Raw genomic sequence first — 21,236 nt, forward strand, 5'->3', positions numbered from 1 at the left:
AGTGCAATGTGTGTATGAGATTTCTGAAATCTCATAGCCTTTGCTGGTACTGTAAAAAGCAGCTAAAAATTTGCATTAAAAAACACAGCAAAAAATCGCAGCAAAAACGCCCTGTGTGAACTTACCCCTAGAGTGGTTATGTATATTCATATGCTCTAAGCAGCAACTCAGTCGTTTTCTAATAAATTAGTGACATTTTTGTAGACCTCTTGTTATAATAGGCTCGTTTTTTATCCAAGAAAAAGCATGGGTAAAACATGTACTTAAAACACAGACGTTTGAATGAGGTCATAAACTCAATAAAGCTTTCCGTTCACCCCAGGAAGAAGCCGTCAAGTGAAACACTAGGTTGGGCGGACTGGCACACTGCATATTTCTCTTTTATTAATTTGATTGCTGCATTTTCAGCGATCTGTGTGAGAACAATAAATACCATTTCTTGGATAAGTATACATGTCTGGGCTGCCCAAATGTTTAATTGTTTTCTGAGGTGAACTACATCGTGAACATTGGGAAGATGAAGATCTTCATTGCCTGATATATCCCAGGCCTGGTCTTTCTGTTTTACTGCAGGTATTGTGTAGAAAAAAAATCCAGGAGGTTTTGGATGTGCTATAGAGATTGAGGATATTGTACAGCCCAATTAATTTATGTTATGTTTACATTTTTAATGAAAAAAGATCTGTCTTTAATAGGCTCCTAAGGTTTTCTAGGGGTGGCTACAGGAAAATAGGTATGTATTATTCAATGTAAAGTCTGTGTGACGCAAAGTAGGAGAATTAGAGTTATGTGATAGAAAAGCTGTGCTGCAGACCTTAAAAAGATAATAATCAGCACAAAATTCAGGATCTGATAAGTAAAAAAAATGAAATAACAGTTTGATTGTAATTTTATTATCTCAAAAGATAAAATTCGAAAATTGACTCGCATGGCAGGTTCATCCCAATCCATACAAGTCCCACAATAATATTAAAACAAATTATGTGATTAGAACAAAAGCAGCTGTATGCATTTACAAAACAACTTAAAAATTACACAAAAATGTAGATCATGAAATGTGCAAAGTTGTGTTAAGAACAAACATAAGGTAAACCCACACTGGAAAATCCCTAATTAAGTTCCCTAAAACAGTTAAAACCTATTTAGGCTTTCAGAAACTAAACTAAAATACCTGAGATCACTTTTACCAGTAGCGACAACTAGCCAGTAGAATGGATTCATGTGTTAAGAAGGTAGGACAAGCATATCAAATAGAGCTTTATTTCTTTAATATTTTGCAACAGATGAACTGAATAATAGATTTTCCATGGGAAAAATATACCGGGCAGCTGCAGCAACAACTAGTGTCACGTTAAGCAAATGAGTTAAACTAAAAGCATCTTAAAGCTGGCAAATCTCAAAAATACTGCCCACATATTTTTACAGTTGATCCTTTGACCCCCATAGAATTGAATATGATGTATGCAAACACTGGCAGCTGATAGGACATATGTACACACTGCTTTGCTGATTAATAGCACTGAGGCTTTGTTTAACAGCTCATTGAAATGTTATACTGTAGAATGTTTTCTCACTTTTTCTCTAAATTCTCCTTGTTTGACATGATCTTCTACTCTACAATATTTTTCATTAATTGTAACATCATTATTTTATTATGTGTAATAAAGCAATCAGTCTATCTTATTCTACTGGTACCTAGCTCTTCTATGTAACAAAAATTAAGGGAAAAATGGTCATCTAGATTGGTCGTCCTCTAAGTCCGGGCCAACATAAATAAGATATGAAGTAATAAAAAAAATTTGTCACCGGAAAATCTATTCTAGATTAGAGTTAGTTTTTTTTTAAAGAAGTGGTCTTTTGGAGAACTTTTAGAGACAAATATAACAGCATAGACTCTTATTCTGGCATATTTCATTATAAAAAATCTGTAGGAACCTAATTTCAAATTGCATCTGTCTATTCTATTCCATCGTCCTGTAAAAAATGTCATCGTAATGGCCCACTAGTGAAAATGCTTTCCCCCACCCGGAGATAAATACTTTTCCCAACTGTTAAAAAATAATCCTATATCACTGGTAGCCCAGTAGGAAAACGTATTCCTTGATGGATTTCGATAATACAACTAGTGCTTCAATAGTAAGATGGCTTTTCAACATGGGATGTTCAAAGGGTTCACCTAAAAACAGACAATTGCAAACCAAAGTAAAATTTAACAGTTCAGGTTTTTACTGGACACAATTATAATTGCAGTGGCACACAATTTATTGTGATCACTGTCACTTTAACAGGCAAAATGCATAATAGGTTAAACACTCAGTGTCATAGTTTTGCTGTTGAAAGAAGACACAAGTCCATTGACATCAACCTATAACATAACATGTTGATACAGAGAAAGATAAAACCTCAATGAGACAGATGCCCCATATTGTGGGAAAAACTTGTTCCCGACTCCACTTATGACTATTGGACTAGTTCCCTGGATCAACGTCCCATCACAGAATCTAGAACCTGTAATATTATATTTCACAAAAAGGGCATCCAGGCCCTCCTTGTACTTATTTAGTGAATTGGCTTTTACAACATCGTGCAACATAATTTCAGTGCTTTTACTATAAAGAATCAGTCTGCAATAATGATTGAACCTTCTTTTCTCTAGATGTACAAGAAGAGCCATTGTCATTGTTGCAGGCCTGGGTGTTAAAAGATCATTAGATAAATCTCTGAACTGTCCATTTGTGTTGTTTGTACATTATAATTAATGATGAGCGAGTGTGCTCGTTACTCGAGATTTTCGAGCATGCTCGGGTGTTCTTCGAGTATCTGGGGCGTGCTCATAGATTATGTTTGTGCCGCTGCAGCTGCATGATTTGCTAAGGCTCCTTCCCTGTCCCTAATGCTAGGGGCACCCTAGCTCACCCTGCTCCCCAGATTACTTCTGATGGTGAAGATGACAGGGCCACGTGCCTTGCCTTAGCTCCTGAATCCACCCTCAATATGTACCCATCCCCTACCCAGGGAAGAGGGGAGTAGTAGTATATCGTAGTACACCAAACAGACTAACAAGGTAATTCAAACAAGGATAACGAAAAATACCAAACATACAAATATACTCACACATATAACAGAGGAATGCACCAGGAGAGTGGAGGATGAGTTAAAACCAAAGTAGGACAGGAAAGGGAATTATCACACACTCAAAACCTAGCAACAGTCACTGATAAATCTGCCAAACGCCTTCTCCAATAATAACCACCGACAACCTCCAGCAATGCAGCATAAGCTTGCTTGCTAGCCAGGACCCAGTTTATTTAGGAGATGAGAGTGGCTAACAGTGCACAGCTGAGCCTTAATGCAGGAAAGCTTCCAGGAGCTCTCAACTGAGCAGATTAACCTCTTCACTGCTAAAATAAATTTACACCATTTAATATGAAGTGAAGTGCTTCTAATCACTGCAAGAGAAGGAGAAATCAGACCATGCTGTCTTCTGACTCCTCTTTGTCACGGTAAACCCGTGACACATGCAGTCTTATGGCTGCATGTTCTGGCTGATGACACCAGAGAATCCTGACAGTATGCGGTGTTCACACTGTAAGGATTCAGAAATCTGCTATCACATAAGGTGACTGCAGACGTTCATCAGAAGACCAGAAAAAGATTTCTTGTACTTAGCCGCAAAACATTCTGCAATACACTGAACAATTTATATAAATTTTCGTTTCAAGACCTGTGTTTTTAAAGTGGCTACACCAAGGTTGTTTTTCTGCACACAGACTTCCACTACACATTCAGTTCCTGCCTCTTGTCAGGAGACAAATTACTCTTTTAGGCACTGCTCCCTTTCCCTCAATCATTGCTCTCTGCATCCTAAGGGTTAAGTATTCAAGGGCTCTGTCTCCTATGTGCTCTCTAACATTTAATAGGCAATCTCACCACACGACCATTAGACAATCATTCAGGTCCTTAGGAGGCCTCTCAGCTAATCCTCATCACTTCAAAAAGTTCTTACTAGGGTATCCTTCACACTTTTTCACTGTTCAGTGTTTTCTAATACTCTATTTTCCTGACTTGCAAGGCAATCAGACCTCACTGCATAATCTAATGGATCCTTCTGACCCCACTAAAAGACCTAAAATTGTTTTCCCCAATGTTTTACCTCTCCATACTCAATCTCTACTTGTCCACTGGATTCACTTTTGCTATTTCTACATCCTGAGCAGGCTTTACAGAGGTAACCATTCAGGATGACAATATACCTCATTGCTTGGTGGTTAGGTGGCAACCCATATAGGGAACTAGCACAAAAGCATGCACAACTCTATCTGCCCCCCTTCACTGACTGTCAATTTCTAGCTTACCATGTGCACTGTGACTCATTCAACAGGCAACACTTCACAGTTATCAGCAAACTCCCAAAATTGTTTTAAACCCCTTCCTTTTAAATTCTCTCCCTTGCCCACTAAACATCCCTCTAGCTGATCGGCATACCGTGAGTTGGCCCCCCACCTATATAATATTCATACCCAAGCCTAAATATATGCTACCAATTTAAAAAACAAAAACAACATAACTTCTTTAATGTCCTAGTTCTTTCTGATAGACTTAAGTAGCAAGGCAATTACTCCAAAACTTATTCTGTCCACTGTAAGACAGCCAGTGTTATTATAGTTGAAGAATATGAAATGCAGCACAATGTAAAGAAGACTGACAGTGTGATAGTAATTTGGATGTGACATCTCAACTCACAGAATATATTGCCATGTTTTGTAGATGTACAGATTTGTTATCGGCAGTGCCTCCTACCCTTGCAGTATAACAACCTTATTACACCTATGTTTTCTGCCATGCATTACCCATTACTTCCCACAAAAAAGCAGGATGGGTCCATAAGGTTTAATGGGTTTTACCAATAAAAAAAAATCATAGAACTAAGCTAGCTCTGTTTCATGTTGAATAGAAGAGCTAGGAAAATGTTGGTTTCTTATGGTGCCATATTTCCCTTACTTTGCTGATCAATGCAGTACCCTTGAGTGGTACTACAGCACTAGAGTAACTGAATAACCGAAAGTCACTTTATAGCACAATTAGATAAAATAATGATATAATGTAGCATAATGACTTAACCTTTTGGGCAAACAAATAATCCAGGTGATAGACAGTTTTATTGACTTGTAAAGCTGAGACAATACATGGAGAACATGTGCTGGATTTCTGTATTTGCCTTTAAGCTATTGTCTGCCAGTCCATGCTTAGAAACTTCAAGGGATAACTGCTGCAATTTAAACAGTAGTACGTGTTAGTGACGTGTAAAAGGAGAAGGACATAAATATCTGCTATCTCACCCTCTTAATTTATGGAACCCTGCAACAAAGGTAAGCCATAGACTTCTGGCTATTCTGTCCCTCTACTAACACAGAAGCCGCATTACAAATAATTATCTATACCATCTCTGTATGTTCTTCTTCCCAGATCATTGTGGTGAATCCTGAATGAGGGAACATTCTGAATGATTTCATGATGGTAAGAGAAAGAAAATATATTCTGCCATATAATGATTTTAACTTACCGTAACTATCTTCTATCTTTCGCACAATTTAACATTAATTACCTTTTGAATTTCAAAATAAAAAGTTTCAGAGTGAGTTTCGGTTATATTTTAGGGAGTTTTTTTGGTGTATGTAGGTTGTCCAAGACAATTTATATCAAATTCAAACTTTTATATTATAACAATGACAAGAACAATTAGAGTTACCTTTTCTTAAAGCATGACATTCCCTGAAAATTTCAATTATTTTTCACTGTAATTATAAATCTCCTAAAACTTCTGGGAATGGAGTGGTAGTACTAGTAACATACAAATAGAGGCGCTTCGACAGCAAGGAGGGAATAATGCAAAATATACAAAATTTGGGATCGAAAGGACAGGATAAATGGCCATTCCACAAATCTTAGCAGGGAATAATTCTAGATAATTGTGATTCTTGTTAAGGAATTACTAAGTTTTTAATTGTTACATTTCACATCATTAATATGTCTTCATATGTAGAAAGTTGACAATACTACATTGTGAGTTTCCAACAGAGCTTTTTTTTGTTTCTTGATTTTGTTTCTTGATCTTCATGTTCGGAAACTCATAACTCTTTCTTTTTCTTTTGATGCAACGTTATGAGCTATTCTTTTTTGTGGGATAAGCTGTATTTTTAGTAGCATCATTTTGGGATAGATATGAATAATTGAACAATTTTAATAATCTTTTTTGGGGAAGAACTGAAAATAAACCAATTTTGCAATATTTTGGGAATTTTTTTTACACTATTCACAGTGTTGTATACAGTATATGATATTTTATACCTTTATTCTGTGATTCAGTACAATTACGATAATACATTTTATCTAGTTTTTTTAAAATCCTCTTGAACTTTTAACATTGTAAATCGATTTACGGTAAATAAATCATCTTTGCTTGATTGCTTGTTTTTTAAGAGATGAGTTGGTGTTTTGATTGATACTATTTTAGGAATGTACTGCCTTTCTGTCTTTTGGTAACATGACAGAAATTTTTTATGTCATTTTTACACTTTCAGTTTATGCTCCCCTTCTCCCAACTTTTATATTTTTCCATCAATATTGCCATACGAGTGCTTTTTTTGCAAAATGAGTTATAGTTTTTGAGCTTTAGTTTTGAATGACACAATTCACTTTACTGTATAATTTTTGGAAAAAGGGAAAAAAGTGGGATGCAATAATGAAAAAAATTCCACAATTTCCTTTTCAATGTAAAGTAAAAATTAACTAAAAACATGATTATGCAGGATAGATTGATTGATTACAGTGATACCAAACTTACTGTATGCAGTTTTTTATGCTTTACTGATTTTAAAAAAGTTCAGAGCTTTGTTAAAAGTAATTGGTTTGTGTTAACGTTTTCTGAGACATAATTTTTTTACTGTTTCATCTATGGAACTGTATAAAGGCTTTTTTTTTGGCGTTCCAATCTGTATTCATTTAAAGGTACATATTATGTTTTGTTTGCATTTTTTAAGGTCGATGTGGTGATTGAAAAACAGCAATTCTGGCTTTTACTGTATGGGATCAAATAGGAAATATTTTGGTAGATGATACTTTTTTTAATGGCCTTCTGCTTGATCTCAAGCCATGGCAATTTGATGGATTTACTATCAGTAGGACGATTGATCTTGTGCAAGCCTAGATAGGTCCACCCTGGTCTTCTCTGCCATTATCTTGACTTTTATGTATGTAGAAATACCTTTTGTAGAAGCTTTATGCTGTGGTTTTTCTTTTTTTTTAATTTTAGATTGGGAATAAGGGGGTGTATTAAAGTTTGAAGTTTTTCTTTAGTCTTTTAATATTTTTAAGCTACATTTTACTGATCTTTTTAGGTAAATTGAACCTACAATTGTTTAATCATTTATGCCATATGCTGCAATACTTTAGTGTTGGATACTGCATTCATACCTGTAATTACAATTAAGAATTTTCAGCCATTATAATATGATTTTATGCGCAGGTAACATGTAACATTTCTATTCACATTTTTGTTCATCTAGTTCTTATAAATGAAAACCAATCTGCACCACCATTATCAAATAGGTAGATGCAGGAGCAAAACCACAAAATAGTAAAAATACAACAAAACGTTTGTTTGCTTATAGCTGTAATGTTGCTTTCATCTCAAATTATCCCTTTGATCATTTATACCGTTTCACCCAAAACATTTTTGTTCTTTTTATGTGTCAGATAAATTCAGGTAAATGAACACCTCCCCCAATAAAGGTAATCAGGGAAAAAAAGGATCCATTCAAATAATTTAAAATAATCAGTATTTATTTCCGAATATTAAAACAAATTTAAAAATTCAAGCAGGACTAACATAAAGTGACACATGCAAATCAAAAATATCATATGAAATTAATCCAAGTGGACATAAGCCCATAGGTATAATGAAATATATCACTCATGGTCCTTTTTAGTGTGTCTAGGTACCGCCCATGGTCTCCATATAAAGTGCATGTGCCAAGCAGTAACAGGGCTTGTTGTGCCTGACGCTATACCAAAGCAGAGAGATTGCGCTCACTGAATAAAGTGCCTAGGAGCTAATGAGGTAGATTGATTAATTATCAATTAATCAATCTACCTCATTAGCTCCTAGGCACTTTATGTAAGTATTCGTAAGTACTTTATGTTTCACTTCTGTCCTATTCAGTCAATGCAATCTCTCTGCTTTGGTATAGCGTCAGGCACAAAAAGCTCTGTTACTGTTTGGCACATGCACTTTATATGGAAACCATGAGTGATATATTTCATTATACCTATGAGCTTATGTCCACTTGGATTAATTTCATATGATGTTTTTGATTTGTATGTGTCACTTTATGTTAGTCCTGCTTGAATTTTTAAATTTGTTTTAATATTTGGAAATAAATACTGATTATTTTAAATTATTTGAATGGATCCTCTTTTTCCCTGATTACCTTTATTGGGGGAGGTGTTGATTCTACATCTTTGAGGGTATATTCCTGTATGATATTTATTGAAGACTGTGTTTATAAATTCAGATAAATGTCTGAATAATAGTGGACTGGATTCTGGACACCATCGTTACCATGAACTAACTGGTGCCTACCATCATTGGAAAGTGGCTCTGTATTCAGGGTCAGGACTGAAATAAATGGAAGTTATGAAAACCTCGGTTTAAGGAAATAATCCTTTTTATTGAGTACCTCATGACTAAAACCGTAGAAATTAAAAAATCTAATGTATACATCTCATTAAAAATATAAACACACAAATACGTTACTATATAATAGATACTATAATCTCCTCACAATAATTATTGACTTCTGTACAGAATTTTACAGAACCAGACATATTATATGAAGAATTTGAAGATGCCCTCGAGGTACTACAGAAAGATTCAACCTGCATTAATGAAATTCTGGAGTCAACAGGTGCAAAAAAATTTGTATATGTGTAAACTTCAACAATGAATGGATATTTCAACATTTCTGATGAAAACACACAATTGAAAGTATATATTTGTAGTTCAAAATCAATGAGAAAATTTGACTTATATGACTTATGCTATAAGATATTCACACATTTCTGCAGCCACCCTATACTGCTGAATAGACAATACATGGCCTTGCCTATTTTACACAGTGAATATGATCAGTGTTTTACATCCATTTTTTTCTAACCCAATACCAACAATGAAACCTAAGCAAAGAAAATAATATTTAAAGATTATGTTAAACATTTCTGTGTTACTCTTGGCTTAAAAACTTGGATGCTGAATAGTGAATAAATAGTGAGTCCTTACTTTTGCAATATATTGGGTTGGAATAGCTCAATTCATGTTCTACTATAATTTCTACCACATTTTGACATTTTAAAACTGTATTGGATTACAATCAGTCTTGTATATACTATGGTTATATCTTTAGTAATTACTTCAGACATAACAGAATCTGTCAGGGCTGCCACCAGGAATTTCTGGGCTCCATACTGGCAAAATTTTCAGGCCCCCTTGAGACTCCGACCAGGCTCTACTCCAGCTCCGCCTCCACCCCTCAACCTTCCACTGTCCCTCCGCATACTCTTGGAAAAACTCCACTTCTGCACAATGTTCTTCACACTAGTCACACATTAACAGTTCCAATTGAACACCATATCATATACATAGCTATCAGCTTTTGTTTTGGCCAAAAGATTTTTTAAACCACCACCACAACAAGGTAGCCAGTTTTGGCAGAGCCCTACTCTAGTCTAACCTATTAAAAATTTGATAAGCTATCCAATACTCTTTTTAGATTACATTTTTGAAAATAACCAATAATACCACATACGAGGAACAAATACATGACCAGACCACATTTTACCACCACATAAGGTCCAAATAATACCACATACAAGGGACAAATACCGCCACACCATGACCAGATCACATATTACCACCACATAGTGACCGAATATTACCACATACAAGGAACAAATACCACCACACCGTCACCAGACCATATATTACCACCACATAGTGAATGAATATTACTATACTGATCATTAATAAAAAAAAATCCACAATACTAATATTACCATAAGTGCCATTATACACAGGAGCTCTGTATATAGTATACAGTGTATAGTGTCAGTGTACAATTAACACAGTGATCACCAGTGACATTATACACTGAAGCTCTGCATATAGTATACAGGTAATATAGTGATCACCAGTGACATTATACACAGTAACTATGTATATCCTGTCAGTGTACAGGTGATATAGGGATCACCAGTGACATTATACACTGGAGGTCTGTATATAGTATGTAGTGTATAGGTAATACAGAGATCATCAGTTGCATTTTACACAAGATCTCTGTATATAGTGTCAGGGTACACCACTGATATTATACACAGGAGCTCTGTGTATAGTGTATAGGTAGTACAGGGCTCACCAGTGACATTATGCACAGGAGTTCTGTATATAGTGTACAGGTAATACAATGATCCCCAGAGACATTATATACAGGAGCTCTGTAAACAGTGTCCGTGCACCGGTAATAGAGTGATCGCCGGTGACATTGTTCACAGGAGCTCTGTATACATTGTCAGTGTACAGGTAATACAGTGATCACAGGAGACATTGTTCACAGGAGCTCTGTATGAAGTGCAGTGTACAATCAATAGAATGATCACTGGTGACATTATACACAGGAGCTCTGTATATAGTGTACAGGTAATACAGTGATCACCAGTGACATTATACACGGGAGCTCTGCATTTAGTAACAGTGTACAGATAATAAAGGCTCACCAAAGATACTATACATAGGAACTATGTATATAGTGTATAGTGTACATGTAATACAGGGATTACCAGTCACATTATACACTGGAGCTCTGTATATAGTGTCAGTGCATAGGAAATACAATGATCACCAGTGACATTAAACACAGGAGCTCTGTATATATTGTCAGTGTACAGGTAATACAGTGATCACCAGTGACATTATACACAGGAGCTCTGTATATAGTGTAAAGGTAATAAAGTGATCACCACTGACATTGTACACAGAAGCTCTGTATATAGTGTCAGTGTACAGGTAATACAGTAATCACAGGTGACATTAAACACAGGAGCTCTATATATAGTGACAGTGTACAGGTAATACAGTGATCATCAGTGACATTATACATAGGAGCTCTGTACATAGTATATAGTGTATAGTGTAAGTATATAGGTAATACAGAGACTCACCAGTGACATACACAGGAGTGCTGTATGCACTGTCAGTGTATAGGTAATACTGGGATCACCAGTCACATTATACAGCGGAGCTCTGTATATAGTGTCAGTGTAATACAGTGATCACCACAGTGACATTATACACAGTAGCTCTGTACATAGTATATGCTGTATAGTGTCAGTATGCAGGTAACACTGATTCACCAGTGACATCTCTAACTGAAGACTTTCATCTTTACTTTTCTTCACCCAGCACAGACCGCCATCACTTTTTCCAGCCAGGACTCATCTAAGCAGAAAATAACACAGTTATCTAGAGCACTGCTTCAAGAGCACATTCTCCACTTTTCCCCAACTTCTACACTATGACAGATAAAGAAAAAAGCGATATAGCGCCACCATCATCATTTACTTTCCTCCACCGTTCAGTCTCAATTCATAATCATTTACTCTCCCCCCACCCCAATTCATCACTATTTGCTCTCCCACCCCAATTCATCATTTGCTGTTCCCCACGCTCAATTCATCATTTTCTCTCTCCACCCCCACCTTCAATTCATCATTTGCTGACCCATGTTGACCACCCTAAATTCATAATTTGCTCCCCCACATTCAATATAGCATTGTTTGCTCTCCCCTACCCCAATTCCTCATTATTTGCTCTCCCCCACCCTCATTACATAATTTGCTGTCCCCATCCAGCACCCTCAAAACAGCATCATTTTCTCCCTTACACCTAATTCATCACATTATTTGCACTCCCTCACCTAAATACATCATCATTAACTGTCCCCCTCCCTCAATTCATCGTCATTTGCTTCTCACACACCCAATTCATCATTTGGACGCCCCCACCTCAATACATCATCATTTACTGTCCCCCACCCTCAATTCATCATCATCATTTGCTCACTCTCAGGCTGGAGTCACACATGGCGTAAGACAATACGCCACGTATTATACGTCCGTACTACGGCCGTAATACAGAGAAATGTTCCCAAAATAGTGATCCGTAGTCAGGGTGTGTCAGCGTATTTTGCGCATGGCATCCTCCGTATGTAATCCGTATGGCATCCGTACTGCGAGATTTTCGCGCAGGCTTGCAAAACCGACATCTAATGGATTTATGTGCTCAAATGTTAGGGAAAACATATATACAGTATATATATATATATATATATATATATATATGTCATTGAGACACATATATATATATTCTGTATTTAGATTTCATTCAGCGCGATATCTGTGAACAGCCGGTAATTCAATTGCCGGCTTTTCATTTCTCCTGCACAAACCCGACAGGATATGAGACATGGTTTTCATACAGTAAACCATCTCATATCCCCTTTTTTTTTGCATATTCCACACTACTAACGTTAGTAGTGTGTATGTGCAAAATTTCAGCGCTGTAGCTGCTGAAATAAAGGGTTAAATGGCGGAAAAAATTGGCGTGGGCTCCCGCGCAATTTTCTCCGCCAGAGCGGTAAAGCCAGTGACTGAGGGCAGATATTAATAGCCAGGAGAGGGTCCATGGTTATTGGCCCCCCCGTGGCTAAAAACATCTGCCCCCAGCCACCCCAGAAAAGGCACATCTGGAAGATGCCCCTATTCTGGCACTTGGCCACTCTCTTCCCACTCCCTGTAGCGGTGGGATATGGGGTAATGAAGGGTTAATGCCACCTTGCTATTGTAAGGTGACATTAAGCCAGATTAATAATGGAGAGGCGTCAATTATGACACCTATCCATTATTAATCCAATTGTTGGAAAGTGTTAAAAAACACACACACACATGATTAAAAAGGATTTTAATGAAATAAACACAGCGGTTGTTGTAATAATTTATTGTTCTCGCAATCCATTTCCAGGCCCTCGCTTGGCAAAATAATAAACACACAAGATACATACCTTCTGATGTCAGATCACGTCCCACGAAGTAATCCATCTGAAGGGGTTAACTAATATTACAGGCAGAGCTGCGATAAACCACTCGCTCGTGCCTGTAATCCCCGGGTGCTGAAAGGAAAGCAGTGATCTGTACTTACATTGAGTCGCGGTGAGGCGCCCTCTGGTGGATGTTCTCATGAACTGCAGCCTGGGGACTTTTTCCCACGCTCCAGGTCATATGAGGACATCCACCAGGGGGCGCATCACCGCGAATGAAGGAAATGTAGGTCAATGACCTACATTTCATTCATTCGCCGGGGATTACAGGCACGGAGCACAGCTGCATTTAGCAGGGCTCCTGCCTGTAATATTAGTTAACCCCTTCAGATGGATTACTTCGTGGGACGAGACGGTTCACCAGAAGGTATGTATCTTGTGCGTTTATTATTTTTCCAAGCGAGGGTGTTCCTGATGGATTGCGAGAACAATAAATTATTACAACAACCGCTGTGTTTATTTCATTAAACTACTTTTAAATCATGTGTGTGTGTGTTTTTTAACCCTTTCATACAATTGGATTAATAATGGATAGGTGTCATAATTGACGCCTCTCCATTATTAATCTGGCTTAATGTCACCTTACAATAGCAAGGTGGCATTAACCCTTCATTACCCCATATCCCACCGCTACAGGGAGTGGGAAGAGAGTGGCCAAGTGCCAGAATAGGCGCATCTTCCAGATGTGCCTTTTCTGGGGTGGCTGGGGGCAGATGTTTTTAGCCACGGGGGGGGGGGGGCAATAACCATGGACCCTCTCCTGGCTATTAATATCTGCCCTCAGTCACTGGCTTTACCATTCTGGGGGAGAAAATTGCGCGGGAGCCCACGCCAATTTTTTCCGCCATTTAACCCTTTATTTTAGCAGCTACAGCGCTGAAATTTTGCACATACACACTACTAACATTAGTAGTGTGGAATATGCAAAAAAAAAGGGGATATGAGATGGTTTACTGTATGTAAACCATGTCTCATATCCTGTCGGGTTTGTGAAGGAGAAATGAAAAGCCGGCAATTGAATTACCGACTTTTCACTAACAGCGCTGCGTATTTCTCGCAAGTCACACTGCTGGTCCGTGTGGAATCCGTATTTTTCTCGCCCCCATAGACTTTCATTGGCGTATTATTTGCGCAATACGCTGACAAACGCAGCATGCTGCGATTTTGTACGGCCGTAGAAAGCCGTATAATACTGAACCGTAATATACGGCTAATAGGAGCAGCCCCATTGAGAAGCATTGTGCCGTATGTAATACGAGTTTTACGTACGTAGTTTTTGCGCTCTTACGTACGTAAAACACGCATGTGTGACCCCAGCCTCACACATTTATTTCACTTTATTAAAAAAAGGGTTTTTGTACTTACCTCTCAGGCAATCCCCTGCAGCATCACTTCCAGTATCCAGCGTGCGTACATGCAGGTGCCATCGCTATCACAGCATATCATGGAAGAGGTGGAGGGAGCGCCCCTGCAATTCTGTTTTTGACAGCCATGGAGCTTGAGGAAAACACCCTTCGCCAATACGTGCGTTGCAACCCACCACTGCACCTGGGGCCAAGTGAGCAGACAAAAGAATGAGGGCCCTGACTTGGTCTGGCCTTGCCTCTTTTTTTCTGCTAACTGGGATCCATACACCACAAAGGGCACTAATGCCCTGATGGCGGCCCTGGACTCTGTTATATCTAATTCAGTGTTTGAGAGGTGGCACATGACACAGGGAATCTTACTTTGGTGCTCTTTAAATCTCTATGCCCGGAATTGCACCCTTAATCTCTGCACATGGTAAAACACAGTAGTTAAATGGGACTTGTCACTTGCTAACAATTGAGTTAAATAATGTGTTAAACTCCCTGAGCTACCCATATTCTGCTTTTCAGTTTTGCTCTGTGTCACTCTATTAAAGAGTTAATCACATTTGTTTCTTCTTGAGTGCAGTATGTCAAATATTTTCTTGTAGTCCATTATGTGGAATTTCTGCTTGTAGTGCAATTGGGTATTTCTTCAGGCATGTACACTTTCATACCTCTCTTCTACATGCTGTAATTGGCAGCATATAGGAGGGGTGAAATTTACATGCCTCAAGAGAAGACTGTGAAGAAATACCGAATTGCAAACAAGCAGAGATTCCACATACTGCACTAAAAAAAGTGAATATCTCTGAAAGTGCAAAATGGAAAAGAACAGAAGAATCAAAACTCATGGATTTTTAAGATATTTATCTCAATTGTTTTGAGCAAGTGACAGGTACTCGTTATGTTTTGCCAGTATTGTTCCTTGAATAATTAGAGACATGACACTGACACAGTGTTTGATACCTTCCAGTCAAAATAGAAAAGTAAAGATGACATATGATGTTCCTAAAAATGTCTCTGTTATCCAGATGAATGCAAAAATTATGCAAGCATTCTTAATAACCACCCACAATGCAACATCTATATGAAGTCAACTCCTGAAGATGCAATTACACACATGTGGATGGATCCAGTTGTGAGTATATATTGAATTCATTGGTGAATCACCTTACTCAGTGACTTTTCCCATACTTTCATCTATGTATGAGATTGATAGAAAAACAATGGGAAATCCCTTATTACAATTGTGGTGTCAACTGAGACTCCTGAAATTTTGGGCAGTATAGTATTTCAAATATACAATATGCTGGTATGGATTCTAAATAAATATTAATATATAGAACAGTAATTTCCTAAAATGCATCTGAAGCTTTGTGCACTCACCCCATTACACTCATTGTATACTTCTCAACCTACATGTGCATATTCAGTATCATAGATATTCTAAATTATATACTCCTGCAAAGACAGGAGACTTGTGTCTCATACACAACAAACCAAGGTAGGACTCCTACATTTCTGTCAAGCCAACAATATACATATTTTTAAAATTTATAATATAGATACAGATTTAGCAAACCATAACTTTTCAGGTGGTATGTTATTTTATTGACATAGCCATGTCACATGGCATCTGACAGGCTATGGATTACTTCATATGTTAAAAATCAGGACCAGAATCAACATCAGTACATGCAAACAGCACCAGAAATATACTCAGTACATGAATAGAGTACCAAAGCCATCATCAACAAAAGAATACAGAACAAAACTAACATCAGTACATGAATACAACACCAGAACTAACATCAATCCATGAATACAGTATCAGAATCAAAATAAATACATGAACACAATACCAGAACCAACATTACCACATGAATATAGCACAACAACCAGCATCAGTACATGAGTACATAACCAAAACAGCCATCACTGCATGAATCTATCACCAGAACCATTATTGATTACATTAATAAGGCACCAAAATTTATATTTGTACACAAATAATCACATAAACCACCATCAGTACATGAATACAGCACTAGAACCCACACTTGTACATGAATACATGACGAGAACCAGCATGAGTACATGACTTCAGCACCAGAACCACAATCAGTATATGAGCATGGTACCAGAACCAACATAACTACATGAATGCAGCACAAGTTTTAGCATTGGTAAATGAATACAGCACTGGAACCATCAGCTGTACATGAATGCAGCACCATAAAAATCCATCACTACATTAATACAGCACCAGAACCATCTTCAATATAAGGACACAGCACAAGAGCCAAAATTGGTATGTGAATATAGCACCAGATGCAACTTCAGTGCATGAATATATCACCAAAACCACTATCAGTACATGAATACAGCATCAGATCCAAGAGCAGAACATTAATACATAACCAAAACTAACATCAGTACATGAATACAACACCTGAACCAACATCTGTTCATGAACACAGCACCAGAACCAATATAAGTATATGAAAAAAATATATGGACCAGCACACCTATACTTTTGAATTAAGGTGCATGTACGCCATGGCCAAGTAGGCATATACTACAAAAAAAATGTCTCCTTTATAACATTGACCAATCAAAACACTGCCTTTTCATAGAGAGGGAAAATCAAACACCCAGAGAGTAGGTCATAGCTGCAGCCTGGCCCCGGTGTATTCTACTGAGATAAGCTCTCCAGCGCTGCTTTTCTCCTGTGTTTCGGCACTCTAATAGCAGGAAGAGGCATGGTGACTGAAGAGTCTTCAGTACATAAGTTCATGAGAAACAAATATCTGCTGTACTCTACAAATGTGATGCAGAGATCAGTGAGGAGAGCGGAGCTGTTTGTCATTACATGTCTCACACAGAAAAAAAGCATGATCTAAGCTTTTTTTCCCTCCTGCATGACACTTCCTGCATATGATTGGTCAACATCATGCAGGGGAAAAAGTCAATGGTCCCAGGGAAGAATCTCTGCTAACGTCCCCTTTATTTTACTTTGTAAAGTTTAGATTCTAATTGATGCTAATATCACAGCAAAGGAGATGAGAAATTAAGAAAATAAACACTACGTTTTATTCACCTTTGCAACCACTATTTCATGATGGGGCCAGTTTAACATGCTCAAGCTGGTGAAAGGTACTCTTTAATCATGCAACAGTATTATTTTCGTGAGTAGTCATTTACTGTAATTTCCACTAGATGGCACAAAAAAAAACAGTTTAAAAGAAGTCTAACAGTCTAATAGGAACTTTACTATTAAAAAGTACTAACTAAACTTTCCGGGAAATTTTTCGTATTTCACAAGAACTTTAAGGGTATGTGCACACGTTGCGGATTTGGCTGTGGATCCGCAGCGGATGTAGACCTGCGGATCCGCAGCAGTTTTCCATGCTGTATACAGTACCATGTAAATCTATGGAAAACCAAATCCGCAGTGCACATGCTGAAGAAAATTCAGAGCAGAAACGGTGCGGTTTATTTTTAGCAGCATGTCAATTCTTTGTGTGGATTCTGCAGTGTTTTACACCTATTCTTTTATAGCAGGGGTCCCCAACCTGTAGCTCAGGAGCCACATGTTGCTCTCGGTCCCATGAATTGTGGCTTGTGGCTGTCTGACAGCTTGGTGCATTAGCTCCAGGTCTAGCAAACAGGTTTCAAGAGCACATCTGAAAATTGTGAATGTTGTGAGCAGCCCTGCACTGAAGAGCAGATCTGGATGCACATATCCTGGTCTTAGGGGTTTTGAGATAATTTAAGTATGGTACACTGGAGACAAGATGACACCACCTGTCAGAGCAGGTGGTTGAAGCTGGATGTGACAGTGTCTTGGGAGTGTTTTATAGGAGAATATTGAATGAGGGGTATTGTGGGAACCGCTGGATCTTAGTATACTGCTTTGGGTGATTTTTGTGGAAAAGCTTTGGTTACCAATATGCCTGTAAAGGGGGCTTTGGTTGCCACTATTGTCGGGGGCAGGAGCTGTATGTGGCTCGCGACCCTCTCTCAGGGCTGGATGTGACTCGCGACCCTCTCTCATAGCTGAATGTGGCTCTCAAGGTCAAAAACGTTGGGAACCTCTGCTTTATAGGAATCCGCAGGTGTAAAAACAGAGGTGAAATCCGCACAAAATCTGCACAAAATAAGCAGGGAATCCGCAGGTAAAACGCAGGACGTTTTACCTGTGGATTCTGCAGAATCCACCCCAAAAAATCCGCAATGGCATTCGCAACGTGTACATGTGCCTTAATTGTCTGGAGATTGGTGAGGGTCCAGGTCCTGAGGGCACCGCCAATTGTTCAATCGACTCGCGAACCATGAACAGTGTGCAGCTCAGGAGACAAGAGTGCACTTGGACCCACCCCAATCTGCATGTAATTCATGGGCCTGCCAAATATGAAAAAAAAGTCCTGAAAAAATTGACCTCCCTATTATGTAATTGCAGTGCTGTAGTCATTTTTTCATGTTAATTTGTATTTCAGGTAAATCAAAACTCATTTGTGGATTATATGCATTGCAACATGCAAAATTGTGATGACGATCATCTAAATGACACAGTTCATTCTTCCAAAGCCCCACAAAAAATTGGTAAATATAAATGTAAAATGTTGTTTACTAACTATTTTGCCAATGATTCCACAATAATATGGAAAATTATAAAGGTACAGTATTTTGATAGCTGAAATTAGAAAGAAAAAACAACCAAATAAAGAGTCTGAAAAACTTTCTTATACTTATATGCAGGGGCATGGAAAAATCGGCGTAGAAGATGTCCTGCAGGTGCAATGTAATGGGGAGGAGATTATTAAAAACATAGATATGGGAAATCTATCAACATATAGATGAAAATGGGTCTAGCAATGAGGTGTCTAATGAAACGCCCTCTCTGTCTTCTTCATTCATGCTCAGCTAGACTGCTAAGGTAAATGGCCAAGTAGCTGAACTCAGTGATTGGCCTCAATGGTGACTCTAATGATATCGGATGGTATTTAACAGCCACAATCTCCCATGTGTGACGCTAGTCACTTCTCACAGCCAAGCCGCGAGTCAGAATAGTCAAGGAGTCCAAAGTCAGAAGCCAGGAGGGCACGTCATAAACAGAAGGAAGCGACAAAAGCGTGGTCAGGTAACATTCTGAAGTCAGAATTCCAGAAGGATAACAGATCAGAGCAGAAGGGGGTTAAACAGACGGATGGTCAGAACATGGTCCAAGGTCAGGCAACATGTCAATCAACACACTGACAGTGCAGCACGCCCCTGTACCAGACTGGATGACTGAGCTGTCAATAACTGTATCTCAGACACACTGAGAGGTGGAACCGTGACACCATGGCTCATATTTATTTCCCAGTAGAATATAATTAGTTAGAGGATCATGACTGTTTCCCCTTACTTGTTTGCCTGGAATAACATTTCATCCTTTATAAGCAGGTAAGAAAAAGCCACGTCTCTTTGAATATCTCCACAAGGCTTTGTCTGACCCTGAAATGGTCAACTGCATCCAGTGGGTGGATGAAGAAAATGGTGTCTTCCAATTTGTCTCCAAAAACAAAGAGAAACTAGCAGAGGTCTGGGGTAAGAAAAAGGGAAACCGTAAAATTATGACTTATCAGAAAATGGCCAGAGCTTTGCGGAACTATGGAAGAACTGGGGAAATTAGTAAAGTCAGAAGAAAGCTGACATACCAGTTCAGTGAGCTGGTTTTACAGAGACTGTCCCATGGCACAGGGTCAGGAAAAAATGCTGTTTACTACCAATATGCCCAACCGGTCATGGAGTATTGGAGCAGCCATCAGTGCTGGGAATTTAATAAGTATGCTTACGGCAATTACAGCTATCAGTACACATAAAGAAAATTGTCTATTGCAGTCCTCAAGAGCATCGCCTAATTCATCATGAACTGTAAAAATAGCTCAGCTTCTGAAATGTATGTGTCAAATCCTATATTATCTTTTGGTGCCATGTCAATAATATATACATTGTATATAAATTTGTACATAAATCTTGTGGATGTTTGATTTTTTATGTACATGTTTGTTTATTTTAATACCAATGAAGTCAAAGGCATGCAAATGAAAGCAAAAATAAAAATAATAAATAAAATAATAAATATAAAGATTTCAATAAAATAACCAATAAGATGTAGCTACCATAAACATAGGACAATAAGAAACAAGTCACGGACAATCGGAAATTGCCAAACAGGATAAAAAAGAAGAAAAAACAACCAAAAAGTCCAAGAAATATTTTTATTACTTACATAAAGTTTAAAATCAAAGATGACAATGAGGGGAAGCAAGGCAGTCACAATATTGTTAAAAATATATCAACTCAATAATGGCTTTAATTGCTCTAAAATTATTTGTACACATACGACTGCATAGACCTCATATGGCAAACTTATAAATCAGAAGACAAATGCATCATACGAACAACATTATTACTGTAGATCTCTTACCATTTCTAATTGTGACTCCAACTGTAGCAAGATTTTTTATCAAGACCATATTGGAAAACCAATAGAAATAAATAACAGCCGACAGCACTTCAATGTAGGGGTGCACATTCCAGGCCAATGGCCCAATTAGAGAATAAACAGTCCAGTACAAAAAAAGAACAGCATCCCATCCAGGTGATGAAAGAGTCAAAAAGACTGTATTCT

At 37.9% G+C, this 21,236-nt stretch overlaps 1 protein-coding gene across 2 annotated transcripts; it reads left to right on the forward strand.

Annotated features, from left to right (window-relative positions):
- Nucleotides 1–1,168: 1,168 nt before the first annotated feature.
- Nucleotides 1,169–20,562, forward strand: SPIC (Spi-C transcription factor). Of its 2 annotated transcripts, XM_077261105.1 has the most exons (6): nt 1,169–1,232; nt 5,467–5,517; nt 8,867–8,966; nt 15,589–15,695; nt 19,057–19,162; nt 20,003–20,562. In XM_077261105.1, exons 2-6 carry the CDS (start codon nt 5,512–5,514, stop codon nt 20,422–20,424), a joined length of 741 nt encoding a protein of 246 aa, XP_077117220.1. In that variant the 5' UTR covers nt 1,169–1,232; nt 5,467–5,511; the 3' UTR covers nt 20,425–20,562. The 2 variants fall into 2 exon arrangements, with proteins under 2 accessions (XP_077117220.1, XP_077117221.1); XM_077261106.1 differs by lacking the exon at nt 1,169–1,232 and having other exon boundaries at nt 5,097–5,517; nt 20,006–20,562.
- The last annotated feature ends 674 nt before the right edge of the window (nt 20,563–21,236 follow it).

This window comes from Ranitomeya variabilis, chromosome 5 (genome assembly GCF_051348905.1).
Source record: "Ranitomeya variabilis isolate aRanVar5 chromosome 5, aRanVar5.hap1, whole genome shotgun sequence".
NCBI lineage: Eukaryota > Metazoa > Chordata > Amphibia > Anura > Dendrobatidae > Ranitomeya > Ranitomeya variabilis.